The following is a 20,662-nucleotide window of genomic DNA, read 5'->3' on the forward strand; positions in this document are numbered from 1 at the left end:
CTTTTTAAAAACTGTATACTGTTTTACAACTGTTGCGATACACATACATAATAAACCACTTGTAACATAACATTCTAGGATATCCTATCCATTTCTATCATGAGTGTAGCCTTTGTTTCTCAGTACATACAACTATACTTTTATGTAAATATTTATGCAAGCAGTAATTGTAGTTCCTCTTTGAAACAGATAAACAACTGCATAATTTTTCATGGAACAGAGAGCTGAAACAGCTTTGTTTAACTTTTCTGCACTGAGTCTTTGCTTTCATTATGACCCATAGAGAAGAAATACTTGGCACTGGTTAGTGAAGAAAGCAAATATGTCAAAACAGGAGAGTTTAATTGGAGCCTCATTCAAATAGATTCCTTTGTTTTTTGTCCATGTAACAGTTCAGTCAGATGAAAATGGTGGCAACTGTGCAAGAGTTGCAGGCAATTGTACAGCAGTCTTTGGAAAGCAATTATGTAAAAGATTCATAGACTCTGGCAAACTGCCTATTTAATATTTTTGCTTTAGTGCCTATCATCATAGCATCTAGCTAAACTACAGTGTGGGATCTCAACACATTTTTGCTTTTTGTGAGTAAACTGATAACCACCACTTAGCCTAAAAATCAAATGAAAACCAATCTCATGATAGACTGAGATTTTTAGCTGTGGAAAGCATTATATGCTTATATATTAGATGAAGAAAAATCATCTGTGGCATAGCAACTCGCATCTTAGCGACTTACATACTTAGACATCAGTGAAACACCTGTAGGAATAACTGTACTTAAACACACATTTTATACTACACCCAAATTCCCCAAAGAGCCAGAGGATACATGCCATCAAGTACACTTTCCAAGAAAATTAAACAAAATTTCTGGAACAGACATTTTTCATTTGCTTCCCCTCCCCCTGCTGTCCCTATGTTCTAAAGCTATGTCACACCTACACCATCAGTTTTCAATTTTTATTAGAAGCCTTAAAGGCAAGATGATTTTTGATCATTTTCTGAGAGCCTGGAAGACAGAAAAGGGTTAGCAAGATTCATGTTGTGTAACAGACAATCAGCTTTGGTAACTAAGTCATAACAGAATCCAGTTCCACATCAAGACAGCAGTTTTGAAGCTCTGTTATACAGATACCCCACACAATCTTTCACATTCTTTATGCTTTTGAAAGTTTGGAATATTTTAATGCTGAATCTCTCCTTCAAGTAGGTTCTGCCATTTGAAAGTCTAGCAAACAAGGCTTACTACTTCAATGTCTTTGCAAAATCCAGACTAATGCATTTTATGTTATGATAACTAAAGAGCAAGTACTGCAAGCTACATAGTTTATAGTACACCATGTAAAGATACATGATGTATTGCAACATATTGCAAATCATTGGTCTGAAACACAGTAAAAGCATCCTAAAATATTCTAAACTACTTTCATTGCTTTATTTGGCACATTACCTCTAAAAGTTAACAATCCTGCTTTATGGTAGCCCAGAATGACTCTGCTGCAGCTTGCCGATCACTTCACAGAACTCAGACCTGTTTTCCTTCAGGTAATCTTTTATATGGAACTAAATATGATCAGCCTGTGTTAAAAATATTTTTGCAGACCAAGATATATAAACAACATGGTAGTAACAAGACTATACACCAGGACTTGAGGTTGGAAATAAATCTATGGAGAAACCCTGAGGCGAGATAAGTCCCCAACCCCAACTCAATACATCCATATTTTTCAGCCAGCATTATCATAGAATCATGGAATATCAGGGTTGGAAGGGACCTCAGGAGGTCATCTAGTCCAACCCCCTGCTCAAAGCAGGACCATTCCCCAGCTAAATCATCCCAGTCAGGGCTTTGTCAAGCCTGATCTTAAAAACCTCAAAGGAAGGAGATTTCACCACCTCCCTAGGTAACGCATTCCAGTGCTTCACCACCCTCCCAGTGAAAAAGTTTTTCCTAATATCCAACCTAAACCTCCCCCACTGCAACTTGAGACTATTACTCCTCGTTCTGCTACCACTGAGAACAGTTTAGATCCTTCCTCTTTGGAACCCCCCTTTCTGGTAGTTGAAAGCAGCTATCAAATCCCCCCTCATTGTTCTCTTCCGCAGACTAAACAATCCCAGTTCCCTCAGCCTTTCCTCATAAGTCATGTGTTCCAGGCCCCTAATAATTTTTGTTGCCCTCCGCTGGACGCTTTCCAATTTTTTTTCACATCCTACATTTTACTGCCTGAAACCGAACTTGACAAATCAAAACCCAAAGAGAGTAATGTTGATTCTAAAGCAGTGTTTCCTAATCTGGCAGGCAAGTGCCCAGACTAGTTTCAGGTGTGTGTTGAAGGCGGGGCAAAGGGAAGGCAACCCAATACGATGTGCCCACTGCAAATACTGTTACAGTTAAAGTATCTGGTACCTCTTTGAAAACCATGTGCCTTTCCTACTGCTCCTCTGTTGGGCCTTAAATCAACTAGCCATGGGATATGTTCCTGTGTCAGGAAGCAGCTCCCTGGCTCAAACTTCTCCCCAGCTTCTGCAGTTCTCAGCACAGCCACAAATTCACATGTAGCTCAGCTTTATAGAACCACCAATGATCATCCCCGGCATGCCCCTCTCTTCTCTCCCAAGCAGCACAAAGATTTTGGATGAATGGGGCTCAGGGGTGGGTAGAGGAAAGTCCACTGGAGAGAAGGAGCTTTAAAAGTAGAAAGCTAAAATTATAAAATAGAAAGTAAAAAAGAGAAACAAAACAAAAAACACCAAGATGAGCAGGAAAAGAACAGACTGAAGACAGCAGAGACAGAGAATGGCCAGAAAAAAGGACAGAGTAGCAATTGTGCAGGGTCATGGATAGAGGGGATACAGAATATGGCACCCATTCCACCAGTTCATCACAAGAGAGACCCCAGCAGACAGAGGTTGGGAACTGCAGAGTGAACCTTGTAATGGAGCTGATGTGCAGTTTATTTCTGACTTAGCCATTGTAATTGGGGGGGGGGGAAGAGGGGATAAATAAGTGAAGGGATTTTGTTAACCCCCAGTTCCTAGCAGTCCAATGGACTAACTCTCACGAACTAATGCATTTTGCATTAGTATTTAACATCAGGAAAAAATGGCTCAAGGGGCTAGTAACAAGGCTTTTAGTGTGTAATATATAGTGTGTATGCCTCAGATGTGCAGTGCTTTTCTTTTCAGTTATTAACAGCTCCCTCCTCATTTTCAGTCATGCTACTTATTCTCCTCTCCTGCAGTACTTTAGTATGCTTGAATGTTACCTTCCTCTGGGAGTTTATCCTCAGCAAAGCCAAATTATAGCATGCAAGATATAGCACACCTTTTCCTGGAGCTAAGTCAGTATCTCTTACCAGTCTCTCAAGATCCTAAAAACAAGCTTTGAGAAGCCTTGGTCTTCACTCTAACCTCAAGAAATTTACTGAGGTGTAACCCTCATTCAGCTTAAAATTTTCGAGATAACACAGATCCAACAACTGTAGAGAAAAGCAAAGACCACAGGTCTTAATACAACCTCATAAAAATGGATTAATAGTGATCTTCTTGTGTTAAACTATAAACACAACTTCCACTAAACCAATTACAGTAATTCCTAATCCAGTTTCAAAGTATATCGATTGTCTTCAAATGGTGTTAATCAATATCACAATAAACGTAAAAAACCCCTACATATTTATTGTTCCTAAATTTATTTGGTACAGTAAATATCAGTGTATCCAGAAACCGTACAAATTAGTGACCTGCACCTGTAAGTCAATGGGACGACTCTCATGCTTATAGTTAAACACAGGCATAAACTTATGCAAGAGTGGGGCCGAATATAAAACCTATTTTGTACTACTTGACATTGGGGAGGTGGGAATTGTTTTTGGGGAAACAAAGTCTCACACCTAATGTTTAAAACTGCAAGAGAGAAAAAAGATGATTGCCAACAAATTATAAAATCTAAACAATACATGCTTTGCTCTCTCTAATGACACTTTAAACACTAACCAGCACTGGCATATATGCATAATGGTAGCATATCAAGATTTCATTAGATTTATTGTTTACTTTTCATTACCTAACATTTTACTACACACTAATAGCCTGCTCCCACTGACTCAGTGCACGTATTCCCATCAGTTTCAACTGGAGCAGCACTGAGCCCAAAATTATTATTAGACTGGTTTTCATTTAAATTTTATAGTTAATTATGCTGAATTTTTCCTGAAATGCTGTTAACACCTATGTGTGGGACATGTTATTTTACCATCAGTTACAGCATTCAGTGACACTATTCATGGAATATTTCTCTTAAATGAGTTGGCTTGTTATGCTCAGAAAAGATCATATATAAGCCGTTGTAAAAAATACAGCTTTCACCAGCTGTAGTGACTCTCTATAGACAGATAGCTAAACCAAAGTAAAATTGGCCCAGATCTACCAGTTTGCAGTGATTAATTGTTTATCTAGCCTTTAACTGTTAAATGTAATTCCTTTAAATCTTAATGAGAAGAAAATGATGCAGAGATTCTCTATGTGTTTTTATAATTTTCAACTACAGCAGGTAGATAGTCATAATTCCAGTTAATTACAAGATTATGGAACTTAAATATTTATTGTGCTTGGCTTCCTCAACCTCTTTTACTGTAAATATTGGAGCTATGTTCATCTCAGCTCGTTATGATTTCTGCCCAAAGAAATAAAGTTTTTATAAACTATAAATACACAACTCTAGTTAAGAATTTTGTGTATATGTATTAATACAGTTGTTTATTGACACAGCAGCAGCTAGTATCATTGTATATCTGTTGGTTTTTGTTATTCCTTTATTGTTCAATTGAAGCACATCTACCCCATCTGCCTGACAAGATCTGCAAAAACACAGCATTTTAATAGGTTTGAACTCTGCTGTTTGAGGCTCTGTGTTACGGTGATGTTCATTTTGCACATAAAATTGCAATCTGTATTGCTTTTATATGCTGGCAACTAAAAGGCAGAAAAGCTTGAGCACTAAATTGGAAGCATACAGACCATGCAGACTGCGCTAAGGCAGGGAACTCTGGGGCAGCCCGACCATGTGGACTGTCCTGGGGCTAGGGACCCCAGAGCTTCCAGAATCCTAGGCCAGCTGTCTTCCTGTGCTGTCAGACTCCTGTAGCTTGGTGAGCCAGCTGGCCCAGGAGGCTGGGGGTCTCTGGCCCCAGGGCAGTCCACATAGCAGGGCTGCCCTGGAGCTGCAGAACCCAGGACAGTCCACATAGCAGGGCTGCCCTGGCGCTGCAGAACGCAAGCGCCCTGGCAGCTGCTGACTGAAGTTGATTCTTATCAGTCTCAACCAGCAGCTGTCGGGTCCAAGGGAGCATACTTCCTTTCAGAAACACCATGTGACAATGTTTCCCGAACATTTTTTTAAAATTTCCAGTTCATGGGAAATTTTTGTAAAATTGGTTTGTTTTGTTCCAAATCAGAATGCAAATTTTACCATATTGAAATTTCCCATGAACAAGAAAACCCAAGTTTCAGCCAGCTCCTCACCTAATACCAGCATTTTTCCTATTTTACAAAATGGTGATACAATTAGTTCAGGGTTCATCCAGCACACAGAACATCAATTATGAACTAGTGGCAGCCAACTTTATAAAGGGCACCCTGACTTTCATATGCAGACAGACTGTAGGGAATGGCAGACATCTTGCTGACTTCAGACCTGTTTCCCTTTTCAACCCAAGTGGCTAGTCAAATTCTGGGGCCCTGGGAACGTACCAGTTGGGAGTAGAAATTGATGGAGTCTGGTATTCTCTCTTATGCAATCTTGTTTATTTACAAGAATGTACAAAGTCCTGCTTCTCCAAATGCAGGAGAAACCAAAAACAAAAGGAGCAACTTGTTAGCTTAGAGCCCCAAGCCTGTTCAGCCAACAAACTCAAAAGTTCTCTCTCTTTTTCCCGACTCACACTGTACTCAAGCTGTGCTTGGCTTTTTTTTTTTTTTTTTTGTTATTCACTCTTGTCCTGCCCCTCTATCTGAGCTGTCTGTTCCCAGTTTGTGTGTGTTCTCCCATCTACCTCCCCTCCCACACTTGGTCACAATACCCAGTGGAACCCTCTGCCCACCTGGTGCTAGTTTCTGGGCAGATTCTATTAGGACTTGTTTTAGGTATGCCCCCTCTATTTTCTTCAACTATCTTCAGTGAAGGGCACGTTCACACATCAGGGTGAATATGGTTTTAGTTCAATCCATAACAGGTTTTCACCCAGCTCATAACAGACCCATTGACAGTAAAAAGAAGACAGTGTCCATTTTGAAGAAGGTAAAATTCAGGAGTTGGCAGTCTTTCATCACGTTTTTATGAGACAGGTAAAAAAACACCTCCCAAAATTGCTAGAATCATGATCGTATAGTGAGAGTAGGCAATACTGAATTAGATTAAACTAACCCAATTTTGACCCTGAAAACCTAGACAGGAAAAAAAAGAGATCAGTTTCATAATCAGGACTTAATACTTTTGGAACAGAATGTCGTCTCCCCCCCCCCCCCATAAGCCTCCCCCCAAATGTGCAAATAAGTTTTCTGATGCTAGATCATCCCTTGACTTTATAAGTATCATTTCCAGAGTTTCCTCTTGAAATACTTCCTTATTTGCACTTTTTAGGCATTTTGGGTCTTAAAGCTTTTTAAAGAGGTCTCCTGAATTTCCCTTCCCTTCTCTGCCTGAGAAAGAACTAAGTATAGAAAAAAAATGCTGCTTTTGACCTCATTGAAAAAGTGGCAGAAACATACAAAATGATACCAGACAAAAAGGAGATAATCTGCAGTGGAATCAGTTCCTGGAAATAACAGTCTGAGGAAAAAAATGATGTTAGTGTGCCTGGAAGACGCTGCACTTCCCATAATACGCAATTATTCTAGTAACCGTTACTATTTTGTCTAAAGGGAAGCTGCAGCAGAATCTCCACTAATAAATTAAGGCTGTGTGTATACTTAAAAAGCTACAGTGGCACAGCTGTTGCCCTATAGCACTGTATTTCCAGTAGAGACAGGAAAGTGTCAGTACCATTGTACAAGGCACTGGAGAGACCTTATCTGGAACAGTGTGTGCAATTGTGGTCTCCCAAGCTTAAGAAAGATGTATTCAAACTGGAACAGGTACAGAGAAGGGCTACTAGGATGATCTGAGGAATGGAAAACCTGTCTTATGAGAGCAGGCAAAGAGCTTGGCTTGTTAAGCCTAACCAAAAGAAGGCTGAAGAGAGAGATGATTGCTCTCTCTAAATACATCAGAGGAATAAATACAAGGGAGAGAGAGGAGTTAGTTAAGTTAAGCACCAATGTGGACCCAAGAACAAATGGATATAAATTGGCTATCAACAAGTTTAGGCTTGAAATTAGGCGAAGATTTCTAACCATCAGAGGAGTGAAGTTCTGGAACAGTCTTCCAAGGGGAGCAGTGGGGGCAAAAACCTAACTGGTTTCAAGACTGAGTTTGATAAGTTTTTGGAAGGGATGGTATGATGGGACTGCCTACAATGGCATATGGACAATCGGCGAATGCCAGTAGCAAAAATCCCCAATGACTCGACACAGGCCATTAAAAGGGGCAGGCTCTGAGTTACTACAGATAATTCTTTCCCAGGTATCTGCCTGGTGGGTGTTGCCCACATGCTCAGGGTCTAGCTGATTGCCATATTTGAGGTTGGGAAGGAATTTTCCCCTGGGTCAGATTGGTAGAGACCCTGGGGGGTTTTCACTTTCCTCCGCAACATGGGGCACGGGTCACTTGTAGGATTAAACTAGTGTAAATGGTGAATTCTCTGTAACTTGAAGTCTTTAAATCACAATTTGAGGACTTCAGTAACTCAGCCAGAGGTTAGGGGTCTATTACAGGAGAGGGTGGATGAAGTTCTGTAACCTGCAATGTGCAGAAGGTCAGACTAGATGATCACGATGATCCCTTTTGACCTTAAAGTTTACGAGCACTTCAGTGTGGATATTCACTACATCAATAGGAGGGGTTCTCCCATTGCTATAGGTAATCCATCCCCCTGAAAGGCATTAGCTAGGTCAAGAAGAATTATTCTCTTGACCTAGTGCTGTCTAAACTGGGGGTTAGGTCGGCTTAGCGATGTCTCTCAGGGGTGTGGATTTTTCACACCCCTGAGAGATGTAGCTATAGCAATGTAACTTTTCAGTGTACACCAGACCTAAGACTGAATAAGGAAGGGAGCAAACCTCTGTGGAGAAGGCTTAATTTAAATGTCCCTGTGTATTAGATCTGGATATAGGATAAGCAGGGCTCTTTGGGACCAGGGCTTCTAACATTAAAGGCCTGAGTTCTTATCTTTTGTTATGGATGGATTCTTCTCTTCTGTTGCTTCAACAGATGAGTGTTCAGCTAGTACTGACTTGATTTCTAGGTGTATTTGTTTTTATAGCTTCTCACATAGCATCTCCACATTAGTACACTTCAGGTGGACTGCCATTGGGGCCTGGAGACTAGCCCAGGGACAGCTGCTTGATGTCTCTTGTTATGAAAGAGCAATATAAAGCCTAAACAAACAAGGAAAGACTTCTAGGACATGACGTTCTTAGCTGAAAAAATAGTTCTGTTGTTTTTACACGGCCCATTTCTTCAAGTTCAAACACAGGCTGTCTCCATGTGATCCTGAATAGTACTGAGTATCATAGAATCAAAGAATATCAGGGTTGGAAGGGACCTCAGGAGGTCATCTAGTCCAACCCCTTGCTCAAAGCAGGAGCACTCCCCCAATTTTTGCCCCTGATCCCTAAATGGCCTCCTCAAGGATTGAACTCACAACCCTGGGTTTAGCAGACCAATGCTCAAACCACTGGGCTATCATCTCATTATAGTAAACAAATCTGCAACATACCATAAGCTATGTACACAACTGAATGTTTCCAAGCCATATATATTGTTTAAAGCTCCTCAAGAGTTTTCCATCTTTTACTTCTCTTGATTTGTTTCTTTCTGTTCTCTAGGACTGTCCTAATTTTTCTCTTGACAAAGAAGCGAGGCTCATGGGCCCAAACACTTCAAGTAATATGCTCTTGTAACTTTGGGCACAAAATGCTATAACTGGGTATCTCTAAAGCATTTAAACTGAAAGATTATAGTTGATAAGGTAAAACTACCTCGAACTTTCTATGATCTAAAAGGACATTAAAATCGTGTAATGCCGGATATTGCTGCTGAAAAATGAATAAACGTCAGTGTACCTGAAGCACTAATCGGACCCTACCTGTAGGAACTTCTGCTTAGAAAGAAGACATATAAACCAACGGCTGCAGCCTAGACTGAGAAGGCTTTGAAATCAAGGAGCTGGATCGAGGCCTAGAGACAGATTTAATCTAATTATTCCAGCTCTATTTTCTGTAGGTTTTTTTATGTTTGTCAGTGTCACAGAATTAATTGTGCAACTGTGGTAAAAGCATGAATAAAAGGAGGACTTACTTTAATTAAATTGGGAAGAGATCACATGCTTATTTTCAGTCTCCCTTACCAAACAAAAACATTGGAGGACTTAACAGGAAAATAAGGTGTATTAAGAGTAAACGAAAAGCTGCTATATAATACAAGTTATTTAGTTAAAGCATGATCTGTTATCAAGATATATCTTTAGATATATGCAGTCTAATTGCTGTGTTTCCTCGTATTAGAAGACAGGCAAGGTGGGTGAGGTAATATCTTTTATTGGACCAACTTCTGTTGGAGAGAGAGACAAGCTTTCAAAAATTGGTCCAATAAAAGACATTACTTCACTCACCTTATCTCTCTAATATCCTGGGACCGACATGGCTACAACTACACGACATGCTTTTATTATAAGTAAGAAGTGCCTCCTATCCAGGGAAGACTTGTGGTTTATATTGCAGAACAAAAAGTCTGCCCCACAGATATTGACTGATACCAGCTATTTCATTTTGGAACTACTGTGTCCATCTTCCTGTGTTCTTCCTACTAAAACCACACACTTTAGTTATACTCAAAAAGAACAGGAGTACTTGTGGCACCTTAGAGACTAACAAATTTATTAGAGCATAAGCTTTTGTGGGCTACAGCGCACTTCATCGGATGCATAGAATGGAACATACAGTAAGTATGTATATATATATATACACACACACACACACACACACACACACAGAGAAGTTGCCATACAAACTGTGAGCGGCTAATTAGTTAAGATGAGCTATTATCAGCAGGAGAAAAAAACTTTAGTAATGATAATCAAGATGGCCCATTTACATAGTTGACAAGAAGGTGTGAGGATACTTAACATGGGGAAATAGATTTAATATGTGTAATGACCCAGCCAATTCCAGTCTCTATTCAAACCCAAGTTAATGGTATCTAGTTTGCATATTAATTCGAGCTCAGCAGTTTCTCGTTGGAGTCTGTTTCTGAAGCTTTTCTGTTGCAAAATTGCCACCCTTAAATACTTTACTGTCAATGAGATATGCGCAAGGCCCAATGACTGAAGGTGCAGCAAATACTGCAAGATGTCCTGAACAGAAGCCAGCATCAGCTGAACTCCATGGATCAAGAACCATTCTAAAAACTGCTTCCATTTCACTGAATAGGCCATTCAGGTAGAGGACTTTCTACTGTTGAGTAGGACTTGTTGAACAGCCACCAAACACCGCATTTCCTTCTTATTCAGCCATTATGCAGCCACGCCATGAGATGCAGTGAGCTGAGCATGGGATGCAAGGTGCAACCAGGAGTCTGTCTGAGTAGGTTGGGATGAAGAGGAAAGGGTATGGGAAGCTAAACTGACAGCACAAGGAAGTCAGAAAACCTGCAAACTTAGACTTAGCTGTCCAATTGACAATGTTGTACTTGGACAGCAATACCTTCTGGTTGTCAAACAACATATACAAGGAGGAGGTGGTGTGAATCTTCCTACCCATCAGGTCATTAATTTAGCATCCTTATTCTTGGGAGTGCATGTAAATCTGCCCTGCCAAGCTCTATTGTTCACCGTGGTTATGACCAAGGAATTTGGGGCTGGATGGGAGTAAAACCCCACAAATCCCTGCACTGGAACAAGGTAGCGATTTTTTCATGTGCTTTGTTACAGGTGGTACCAAAGCCAGCATACTCCAGAGAATCTTAGCAGGCTCTAGGAGTTCACTGTTAATAGGGAGGACACCTCTCCAAGGGCAGACAGCTGCAGGATATCCAACGTGTTCTCCTCCAGGAACTCTCCTTGAATACTCAAGAAAGCAGCCATGCACCGCAAAAGGTTCTGGTGCTTCTTGAAATCCTCTGGTACTGAAGGAGAGGAAGAGCCAAGCACCATAGAATTGTCTTGGGATGAAAATAAAGCTGACAGCAGGGGTGCTGAAAAAGTTCCTGGTACTGAGGAGGTCCCTTGTGCCGAGCCTGGCCTCAGCCCCACTTCCACTGACTGTGTAAGGGTAACATTGAGGTATGATACCAACAGACCCACAGGTTCAGTGGGCCACTCAGCCAACGGAGCTATAAATGATGCAGTACTGGCAAAGTCCTGGACCAAGGGAGAGGCTGGAACACGAAGGGAGAGGAGGTTCATTGCTGCCTAATACACTGTTGATGCAGAAACAGCCAGTGCTGCATCATCCTTGCTGGTACCAGACTCAATGGAAGCCCCAGGGCCGAAACTGGAGTCAATGGTCTCTGACCTCACCGCCTGGTATCAGGGAATTATTGACTGCACCTACTCCATTCCACGTGCCGGCATTCACACCGTGCTGATACATGCTTCTTCTGGAGGAGGCAGATGAATCACTATGCAACCTGTACTGGCTTTTTCCTCGGGGCACTCAAGAGGGAATGACTCCTCCATGTGTCTTTGGAGAGGCACCAGTTCCAGAGCACGAAATGGCAGCACTCTCAGAGCCCGAGAGCAACCTCTGATCTGACGAGTACCTCAGTGCCGAAGCAGGCTGAACAGCCTGTTCAAGCAGGTGCAGCTTAGACAAAGATTACTTGCCACCTGAATTCGTTTGGTGAACAATCTGCAAATCCAACATTGCCCCTTGATGTGGGCTTCCCCTAAGCACGGTAAGCACCACGTGTGCGTGGATCATTGTTGGGGATTGGTTCCCATATGACGGACAATGTTTAAACCATGCTGAGGGCATCATCAGGGAAATAACTTAAACTAACACTAATATGATACTAACGGTGTAAATTAACTAAATACAACTAAAAAAGTCATTAAGAAATAGAGGGATTGTGAGGTGAAAACCACACAGAGCTCCAACTACAGCCACTGGTGGTAAGAAGGAACTGAGGGGTGGGGGTTGAGGCAGCAGTGCCTCATATATCCAAAGGAGGAACTATGGCATGAAGCACAAGCACTGCCCCTTTATGAGTACTGTTAGGCAAAATTATCCGGCTCTGATGAGTTGGGTGCCCACACAGCTAAGTGGAATACACAGCTGCATGTACATGAAGAACCACCATGGCCATACAGCATTTCTACAAATAATCCAACAATATTCTTTTGTCACTTCTAGGTTGAACTGTTTTTTCCTTCCTGCCTGACTTCACAATACACTTTTGAGCAAAGAATGGGGCTTCTTCCTCACTCCTGAATTTAAAGCAGTTCAGTTCCTGAGGTCACCATCAGATAGTACGTTCCCCACTACATTCATAGTAAGAATTTTCCCTATGAAAATTGCCATGAAAAATCAATTAATGTGCTAAAGCAGATTATGTTACTAGACTGCTGAATCTTCCCTTAAAATTCTACCTCTTAGACACTTGCCTTTCAATGGTAACTGAAATTCAACATGATATATATTACCTTTTTGAACATTCTGGTGGAATCCTCACTTATCTGCATGAAGCGCATGATAACGTTGTTCAGATAGATATCGCTCAAAGTTGCATGGTCTTTGCTTTCTCTTCTCACTTGGTTTAGGAGTAAGTACCAACAATTCACTGGAGATAAGAGATTCTGGTCTTTCCTAAAGAGTATATATGTTACATAATTAACATATTAGAAACATCTCCTTGCCACACCCATCCTCCCTCAGATATACATAAACATGAACCCAACAATTTAAGTTTAATTTAAATTAAACAACAACTGATCTCTGTAAAGAAAGAATGCACATGTATGTGCCAGGATAAATGCTGGAAGTCAAGTTCTGATCCCTTTATCCATGCAAGTAGTCCCACAGAAGTCAACAGGGTTACTCTTGTGAATAAAGTAAACTGGATTTGGACCTAAATCTGTTTCTGAACAGTCAGTCAATCCTTTCTTGGAATATATTTGGTTAGTCAAGCTTTACATAGTATTTTAAGACATGTTTTACAAGCCCCATGAGGCACAAATAGAAAAACTAAATAATTCATATCATTACAACCTATCTGCAAATATCAAAAACTTGACACAAAGTTTGCAGTTGCTCACAGATGGACAATATATAACATTCAGAATCTATACAGGTCATTGCAAAAGAGCTGTACTAATTATTTCTCTTAGCACTGAAAATCTTGCCCAATAAGCATAGTCAAAATACTTTATAAGAAAGAAATCATAGGTGTGCTTGTCTATCAAAATACTGTTCACTGTAATAAATTTAATTGTGACAGTTTTAAAAATGTCCGTAACAGTATGTGTCTCCTAACTCTGATCTGCATTCATAAATTCCATTTGATTACTAATATTCATGTAATATTGTCAATTGCGGTGATATAGTATGAGGGCCGCTGATATGACAGGGCTGTTTTTCAATAGTTCAGCATCTCTGTGTTTCCATTACAGACTCTTTCCACCCCAGTCTGAGTACTTAAAATCACATATAGTTTATGAAACCTTTTATTAAAAATGCCAAAATAAATTACTTAATGACCTAAAAACCACATTCTTGAGATTTCTGGCTCCCCCCGATCCTTAACATCTAGTATAAAATATTAGTTAAAAAAAATTCTTGCAAACAGTCCTTGTGGTGGACTCTGATATTTCAGTTTCAGTGTTACCTGCCAAGCCTGAGCAGTAGCAATTTTCTGTAACTTCTCCTTCTGTGCACCAGGAGCGTATTAAAACATTGTAGAATATATTTCATAGATTTTAAGGCCAGTAGGGACCATTAGATCACCTAGTTGACATAAAAATTGTGGGAGTGATAAATAGAGGACAACTCACTGATTCAGAGCAATCTGGATGTTTTGGTAAACTGGGTGCAAGCAAACAATGCGCGTTTTAATATTGCTAAATGTAGATGTATACATCCAGGAACAAAGAACGTAGGCCATTCTTATAAGATGGGGGACTCTATCCTGGGAAGCACTGACTTTGAAAAAGATTTTGTGGGCCTGGTGGATAATCTGCTGAATATGAGCTCTCAGTGTGACAAACACGATCACAGGGTGCATAAAACGGGGAATCTCAAGTAGGAGTAGAGAGGTTATTTTATCTATTTGGCACTGGTGCAACAGCAGCTGGAAGACTGTGTCCAGTTCTGGTGCCCACAATTCAAGAAGGATGTTAATAAATTGGAGAGGGTTCAGAGAAACGCCATGAGAATGATTAAAGGATTAGAAAACCTGCCTTACAGTGACAGGCTCAAAGCCCAATCTATTTAGTTTAACAAAGAAATGGTTCAGCGTAACTTGATTACAATTGATAAGTATCTACATGGGGAACAAATATTTAATAATGTGCTCTTCAAACTAGCAGAGAAAGGTATAACATAATCCAGTGTCTGGAAGTTGAAGCTAGACAAATTCAGATTAGAAATAAGGCATACATTTTAAACCACTGGAACAATTTATCAAGGATCGTAGTAGACTCTTCATCACCAACAAAAGACTGTTACCTACCTTTTGTAACTGTTGTTCTTCGAGATGTGTTGCTCATGTCCATTCCAATAGGTGTGTGCACGTGCTGCGTGCATGATCATCTGAAGTTTTTTACCCTAGTGGTACCCGTTGGGTCGGCTGTGAAGCCCCCTGGAGTGGCGCCTTTATGTCAGTATATATACTTCCCTGTTGACCCGCCACCTGTCAGATCCTTCTTGCCGAAATACTCCAACAGAGGGGAGGTGGGCGGGATTTGGAATGGACATGGAACAACACATCTCGAAGAACAGTTATGAAAAGTGGGTAACCATCTTTTCTTCTTCAAGTGATTGCTCATGTTCATTCCAATAGGTGACTCCCTGTCTGTTTATATAGAACATCGCTGTGGTTTTGTCCATCAGTACTGATTCACATTTGCCCTGAAGATGGGCCCGGAACGTCTGGCAAGCCAGGTGAACCGCTCTCAGCTCCCTGATGTTGATATGCAGCCACAGTTCTGTTTGTGACCACATGCTTTGAGTTTGATACTGCCCAGGTGCATTCCCCAGCCCATCTCTGATGCGTCCGTGACAAGCGACAGTGAAGGCTGAGGTTTGGCGAAGGCGCACAGATCACCTGAGGTTATAGCCACCAGCTGAGGGATTCAAGAAGCTTGGGCAGAAGGGTAACCGTCTGTCCAGAGAGTCCCGGCTGGGTCTGTATATCCTCGCCAACCAAGCCTGGAGCGGGCGAAGGCGCAACCTGCACTACATACGTGCAGGCCGCCATATGCCCCAGAGGCTTCACGCAGTTTCTGGCCGTGGTAGTTAGGAATCGGTGGAGGCTGATGATGATACCCTTGATGCTTTGGAACCAGGACACCTTTTGACCGAAGAGGTCCAGCTTCTTAGGGACGGGCCTCAGCTGCCCCCGCTGCTCTTTGTGGTTTGGTGCGTCCACTACCAAGGTCCTGGGTTGGGGAGGGTGAAGAGGTGCTCATACCCCTTCTGAGGGACAAAGTAACGCCTCTCTACTCCCCTGGCCATTGGTGGTATAGAAGCTGGGGTTTGCCAGAGTACCTTCATGGCGTTCTGAATGGTTTTTATAAGAGGCAGTGCCACCTTGGAGGAACCCTTTGGGGCGAGTATGTCCACCATTGGGTCCAAGTCTTCCACCACCTCCTCTGTCATCATGTTGAGGTTCTAGGTCACCCTCCTAAGGGGGTCCTGGTGTGCTTTCATGTCCATCGCTGGAAGGGACGTGGTAGTGCCCGCCACTGCTTTGCCCAGCGAGGAAGAAGAAGAGGCGTGAGGTGGGACGGGGTCTTCCTGGTGACTTGCTCAGGGACATCCATCATCGCTGCTACTGGTGGTACAGGAAGTGCTGGAGTAGGTGTCCCTGACCATGCGCTTGATGCAGGAGGCCCAATGTCTGAACCTTGTGGTGGACTGATCAGGGGCAACAGATGTCGCAAAAGGAGGGGCACGGGCAATGGAGACCACCGATGCTGCTCTGGAACCATGCCCTGGGCCCTGGCGGTAGGCCCAAGGTGTCCAAAAGGACCATTGTACTGTTCCCTGCCACTGAGGAGGCCAGGACACCATCGGTACCGAGTGTTCCTCCACCCTACGGTGCTGAGACCAGTGCCAGGATCTCAACTGGTATCAGCTGCGTCGGGACACGTACAACTCTACATAGGTGAGAGGTTTTTCACAGGAGTGGTGAGTGAAATTCTGTGGCCTGCGTTGTGCAGGAGGTCAGACTATATGATCATAATGGTCCCTTCTGACCTTAGTATCTATGAATCTATGAACTCTGCTTCTGACTCCGATGAATAGTCCGAGCCTGACCAGGGAGGGGTAGATCCTGACAGTGCCAGGACGTGGTACTGCGGCAATGGGGAATGACACTGCATCATGGTGGGCTTGCCCCGGTGCCAGATAGGAGGTGCTGCCATCGGTGCCACCGACAGAGCCGCAGACGGTGTCAGAAGTGGTGCAGCAGCCGGGGCTTGCGCCGCCTGCACCTGAGCCAGTGCGCGGGAATAGCAGGTGGGGGACTTTGCTGTCATGGCAATTAAATCCTTGCGCAGCCTCGAAAGTGTCCGGTGTAGAGGGGAGGTCTACATCCTCCTCCAACAATTCCTGGATCAGAGAGTCCACCAGCACCAGACTTGACGGACCTCCCCTTGAGGCTGGAGTTGACAGTGCTGGGACCGACAAACCAGCCTTCTGGTGTCCCAACGTGGGATGCACCCTGCTGGAGTCCTGTCCGCTCTTCTTGTGGAGGAGCGGCCCCGTTCCGCCGCCTTCTTCTTATGTGGCACCGGGGATTGTGATCAGTGCCGCACCGATGAGCCAGCCTTCCACGCAGGGAAACTGTGCTGATGTTCCTTATGTGAGCCCTTCCTCGGTGTCAAGGTGTCCCGCACCGAGGCCGGTGCGCTGTGCCCTGAGGTTGCCTGTGCCGGCTTTTCAGCTGGTTGTGGCCGGAGAGCGGACTCCATCAAGAGGAGCTTGAGGTGATCGTCTCTCTCCCTCTTAGTGCTGGGCTTGAAGCCTCTGCAGATGGTGCACTTGTCCTACAAATGACCGTCTTCCAGGCACTTCAGACAAGTGGTGTGTGGATCCCCTCTGGGCACAGGCTTACCACACCTATCGCACAGCTTGAACCCTTGGGGCTGCAGCATGCCCCGGCAATGAGGAAAAATATAGGGGGGGAACCCCCCAAATGAAACATACTAATGAACTAACTAACTGACTGACTAAGATAGTGAAGGATAACAACTAGGAAGCACTTGCTAAAGCAAGAGACCAGTTGCTCCAATGACAGTCACTGATGGTAAGAAGGAACTGAGCAAGCAGGGGGTCGACATGGACCTAAATACACCGCCATAAAGACACCACTCCAGTGGGCTCCACAGCTGACCCGACGGGTACCGCTAGGGTAAAAAACTTCCGACTATCGTGCATGTACACACACCTATTGGAATGGACATGAGCAATCACTCAAAGAAGAATTGTTAAATCAAGAGAGGATTTTTTTTTAAAGCTATGCTCTATGAATTATTTTGGGACAGTTCCATGGCCAGTGTTATACAGAAGGTCAGGCTAGATGATCACAATGGTCCCTTCTGGCCTTGGAATCTATAGCCGCATAGCCTTAAAGGCTGGAAGGGACCTCCTGCACAGTGCAGACCATAGAACCTCACCCACCCACTCCTGTAATAGACCCATAACCTCTGGCTGAGTTACTGAAGTCCTCAAATCATAGTTTAAAGACTTCAAGTTACAGAGAATCCACCATTTACACTAATGTAAACTTGCAAGTGACCTGTGCCTCATGCTGCATAGGAAGGCGAATCTCCCCAACCCCCAGGGTCTCTGCCAATCTGAACTGGGGGGAAAATTCCTTCCCAACCCCAAATATGGCGATCAGTTAGACCTTGAGCATATGGGCAAGACCCACAAACCAGATACCTGGGAAAGAATTCTCTGTAGTAACTCAGAGCCCTCCCCATTTAGTGTTTGAGTCTCTTGCCATTGGGGATATTTGCCATTATGAATCTATTCTAACCTCCTGTACAACACAGGCTATAGAATTTCATCGAATGATCTCTGAACTGCGTGCAACAATTTTTGTTTGAATAAAGCATATCTTCCAGAAAGGCGTCCAGTCTTTATTTGAAGATTTCAAGAAATGGAAAATCCACCACTTTCCTTGGTAGTCACTGTCAAAGTGCATATAGTGTTAATCTATGAATGGTTTATGTGTAACTGTGTTCTATTCCACAGGGGATGGTCACCACAGCTCCTTCAGGAACTAAAAACAGTGGAGGGTGACTAAGGTAAGTCACTGAGACTAAACTACTCTAGAGAGGTACCACGCTCACCCCGCAGTGGTTTTCATATACTGCTTCAAGCTGGCTTTTCCAGAGACAAGACGACAAAGAAAGGGCTTTTGGTATAAAAGGAAGAGATTGAACTGACACTGCCTTCTTTCTGATCCAGCAAATGGACAGGACCTTCTGTCCAAGGGGAGCTCCAACCCTTGCCAATGGGTTGGAAAAACTTTGATCTAATAGGACCCCATAAGACCGGTGAGTGACTCCTGGCATATTTTGTGTGTTTAAATCTTTTTTTTTTAAATAGATTTTCTCTGTAATGCTTTTACCTTAAGAATAAAGGTGCTTGCTTAGAAAGAGCTGTGGGGTAAGTTGTAACTGGTGACATTATACTGTTGTTCATAACCCTCAGGGAGAAAGCAAAGCACAGGCATTTGGCCATTAGGCAAACTGGCTTGCTGGGGATATCACAGTGTAAGCTCAAGAAGGTGTACTGAGCTTCTTGGCTTGATGCAGAAATTACTACCACACTGAAATCTTATGGCCTGTATTATGATGGAGCTCCTACTAGATTATCATTGTGGTCCCTAGCTTTAAAATATATGCGTGAAATTCTGTCTCCATTGACATTCAATGGAAGTGTTGCCATTTACTTCAGTGGAACCAGGATTTTATCTTATGAATCTAGAATATTCAGGCTATCCCATTTCTAGTTGCAAAGAAAACTTTCCTGACATGAAGCAAATGTAACTGATAAAGTGCTGTGTATGAGAGTCTGCAAACAGTTCTGAGTGTGATGAACTGCCCCATTCATCTCAATGGAGTGTTAACTAGGAAACCATCTAGAGAACAATTTATAAGTCAGGCTGCTGTTAAGGGTTGCTGGGGGAGGGAAGGAGGAGTTCTAGTTACCCCATAACTTTTAATTTTGGTGCTTCCCAAGCGCAGAAGGGAAAGAAGTTACATGCAAAAGCCTCAACTGGCACTACCCAGTTGTAAAACCTCCAGCTTTGTCCTTGACAAATTTATATAACAAAAGTTGTTTTTGTCACTACAAAAGTATGTGGCATATTGAAGATATGGGGACAATATAAAGTAAATTCTATTTATTACAATATTAACACCAGGATTCCTGTACTAATTATATTATTCATTTTCATATTTATTCACTAAACAACACCACTTAGTTTGCTTGAAGCTACCACAATATTTTCAGTTTGATGCAGAAGTTGGTATTGCAAAAATCAGAGGCCCTCCCATGCAGGATTTAGGTCTGAGTTGCCAAAGAGTACACAGAATCCTCATGTATAGTTGACAATGTAGGTGAACTACATTAAATTCACTTACAAAGATCTTCAGCCAGATAGTTTAAAAATATCCTGCTAATTCATATATTTTAAAGTCAGAAGTGACCACTATATTCATCTAGTTTGTCCTTCTGCAGAACACAGACCACAGAACCTCACCCTGTAATTCCTTCGTCAAAATCATAATTTCTCGTTGAGCTACAGCATGTCTTTTAGGAAGACATCCAATCCTGATTTAAAGATAAAATGCCAACCCCCAAGAATGCTAAAAATCATGATCCCAAAAAGATGTGGCACTGCTTTACAAGTAATGATATTTTTTAAAAGAGTCTTTTTATTTGCCTTTTGGTGTTTGAATGTTTAGATTCAAGTTTTCCTCTACAACCATGAGTGCTAGAAACAGAGGCCTGGTCTATATTTAAAACTTTTGCTGGCATAGTTATATTGGTTACAGTGTCAAGAACAATCACACCTATAGCAGACATTTCTGTGCTGGTAAAAGCCCTAGTGTAGTAGTGTTGCCACTAGGGTTGCCAACTGTCTAATCCCACAAACCCAAACACCCTTGCCCCGCCCCCGCTCACTCCATCCCTCCTCCCTCCCCCACCTTCACTCAATTTCACCGGGTTGGGGCAGGGAGTTGGTGTGTGGGAGGGGGTGCGGGGTCTGGGCTAGGGGGTTTGGAGTGTGGGAGGAGGGTCTGGGCTAAGCCTGGGGAAGAGGATT

At 42.6% G+C, this 20,662-nt stretch overlaps 1 protein-coding gene across 5 annotated transcripts in view; it reads right to left on the reverse strand.

Annotated features, from left to right (window-relative positions):
- Positions 1 to 20,662, reverse strand: part of SRGAP1 (SLIT-ROBO Rho GTPase activating protein 1) — a 239,278-nt gene that overhangs the window by 102,088 nt on the left and 116,528 nt on the right. For all 5 annotated transcript variants that reach the window (XM_077833521.1, XM_077833502.1, XM_077833492.1 and 2 more), the window contains exon 3: positions 12,804 to 12,966. In XM_077833521.1, the coding sequence (XP_077689647.1) occupies positions 12,804 to 12,966 (163 nt within the window). The remainder of the gene's footprint in view (positions 1 to 12,803; positions 12,967 to 20,662) is intronic.

This window comes from Eretmochelys imbricata, chromosome 1 (genome assembly GCF_965152235.1).
Source record: "Eretmochelys imbricata isolate rEreImb1 chromosome 1, rEreImb1.hap1, whole genome shotgun sequence".
In the NCBI taxonomy this organism is placed as follows: Eukaryota; Metazoa; Chordata; order Testudines; family Cheloniidae; genus Eretmochelys; species Eretmochelys imbricata.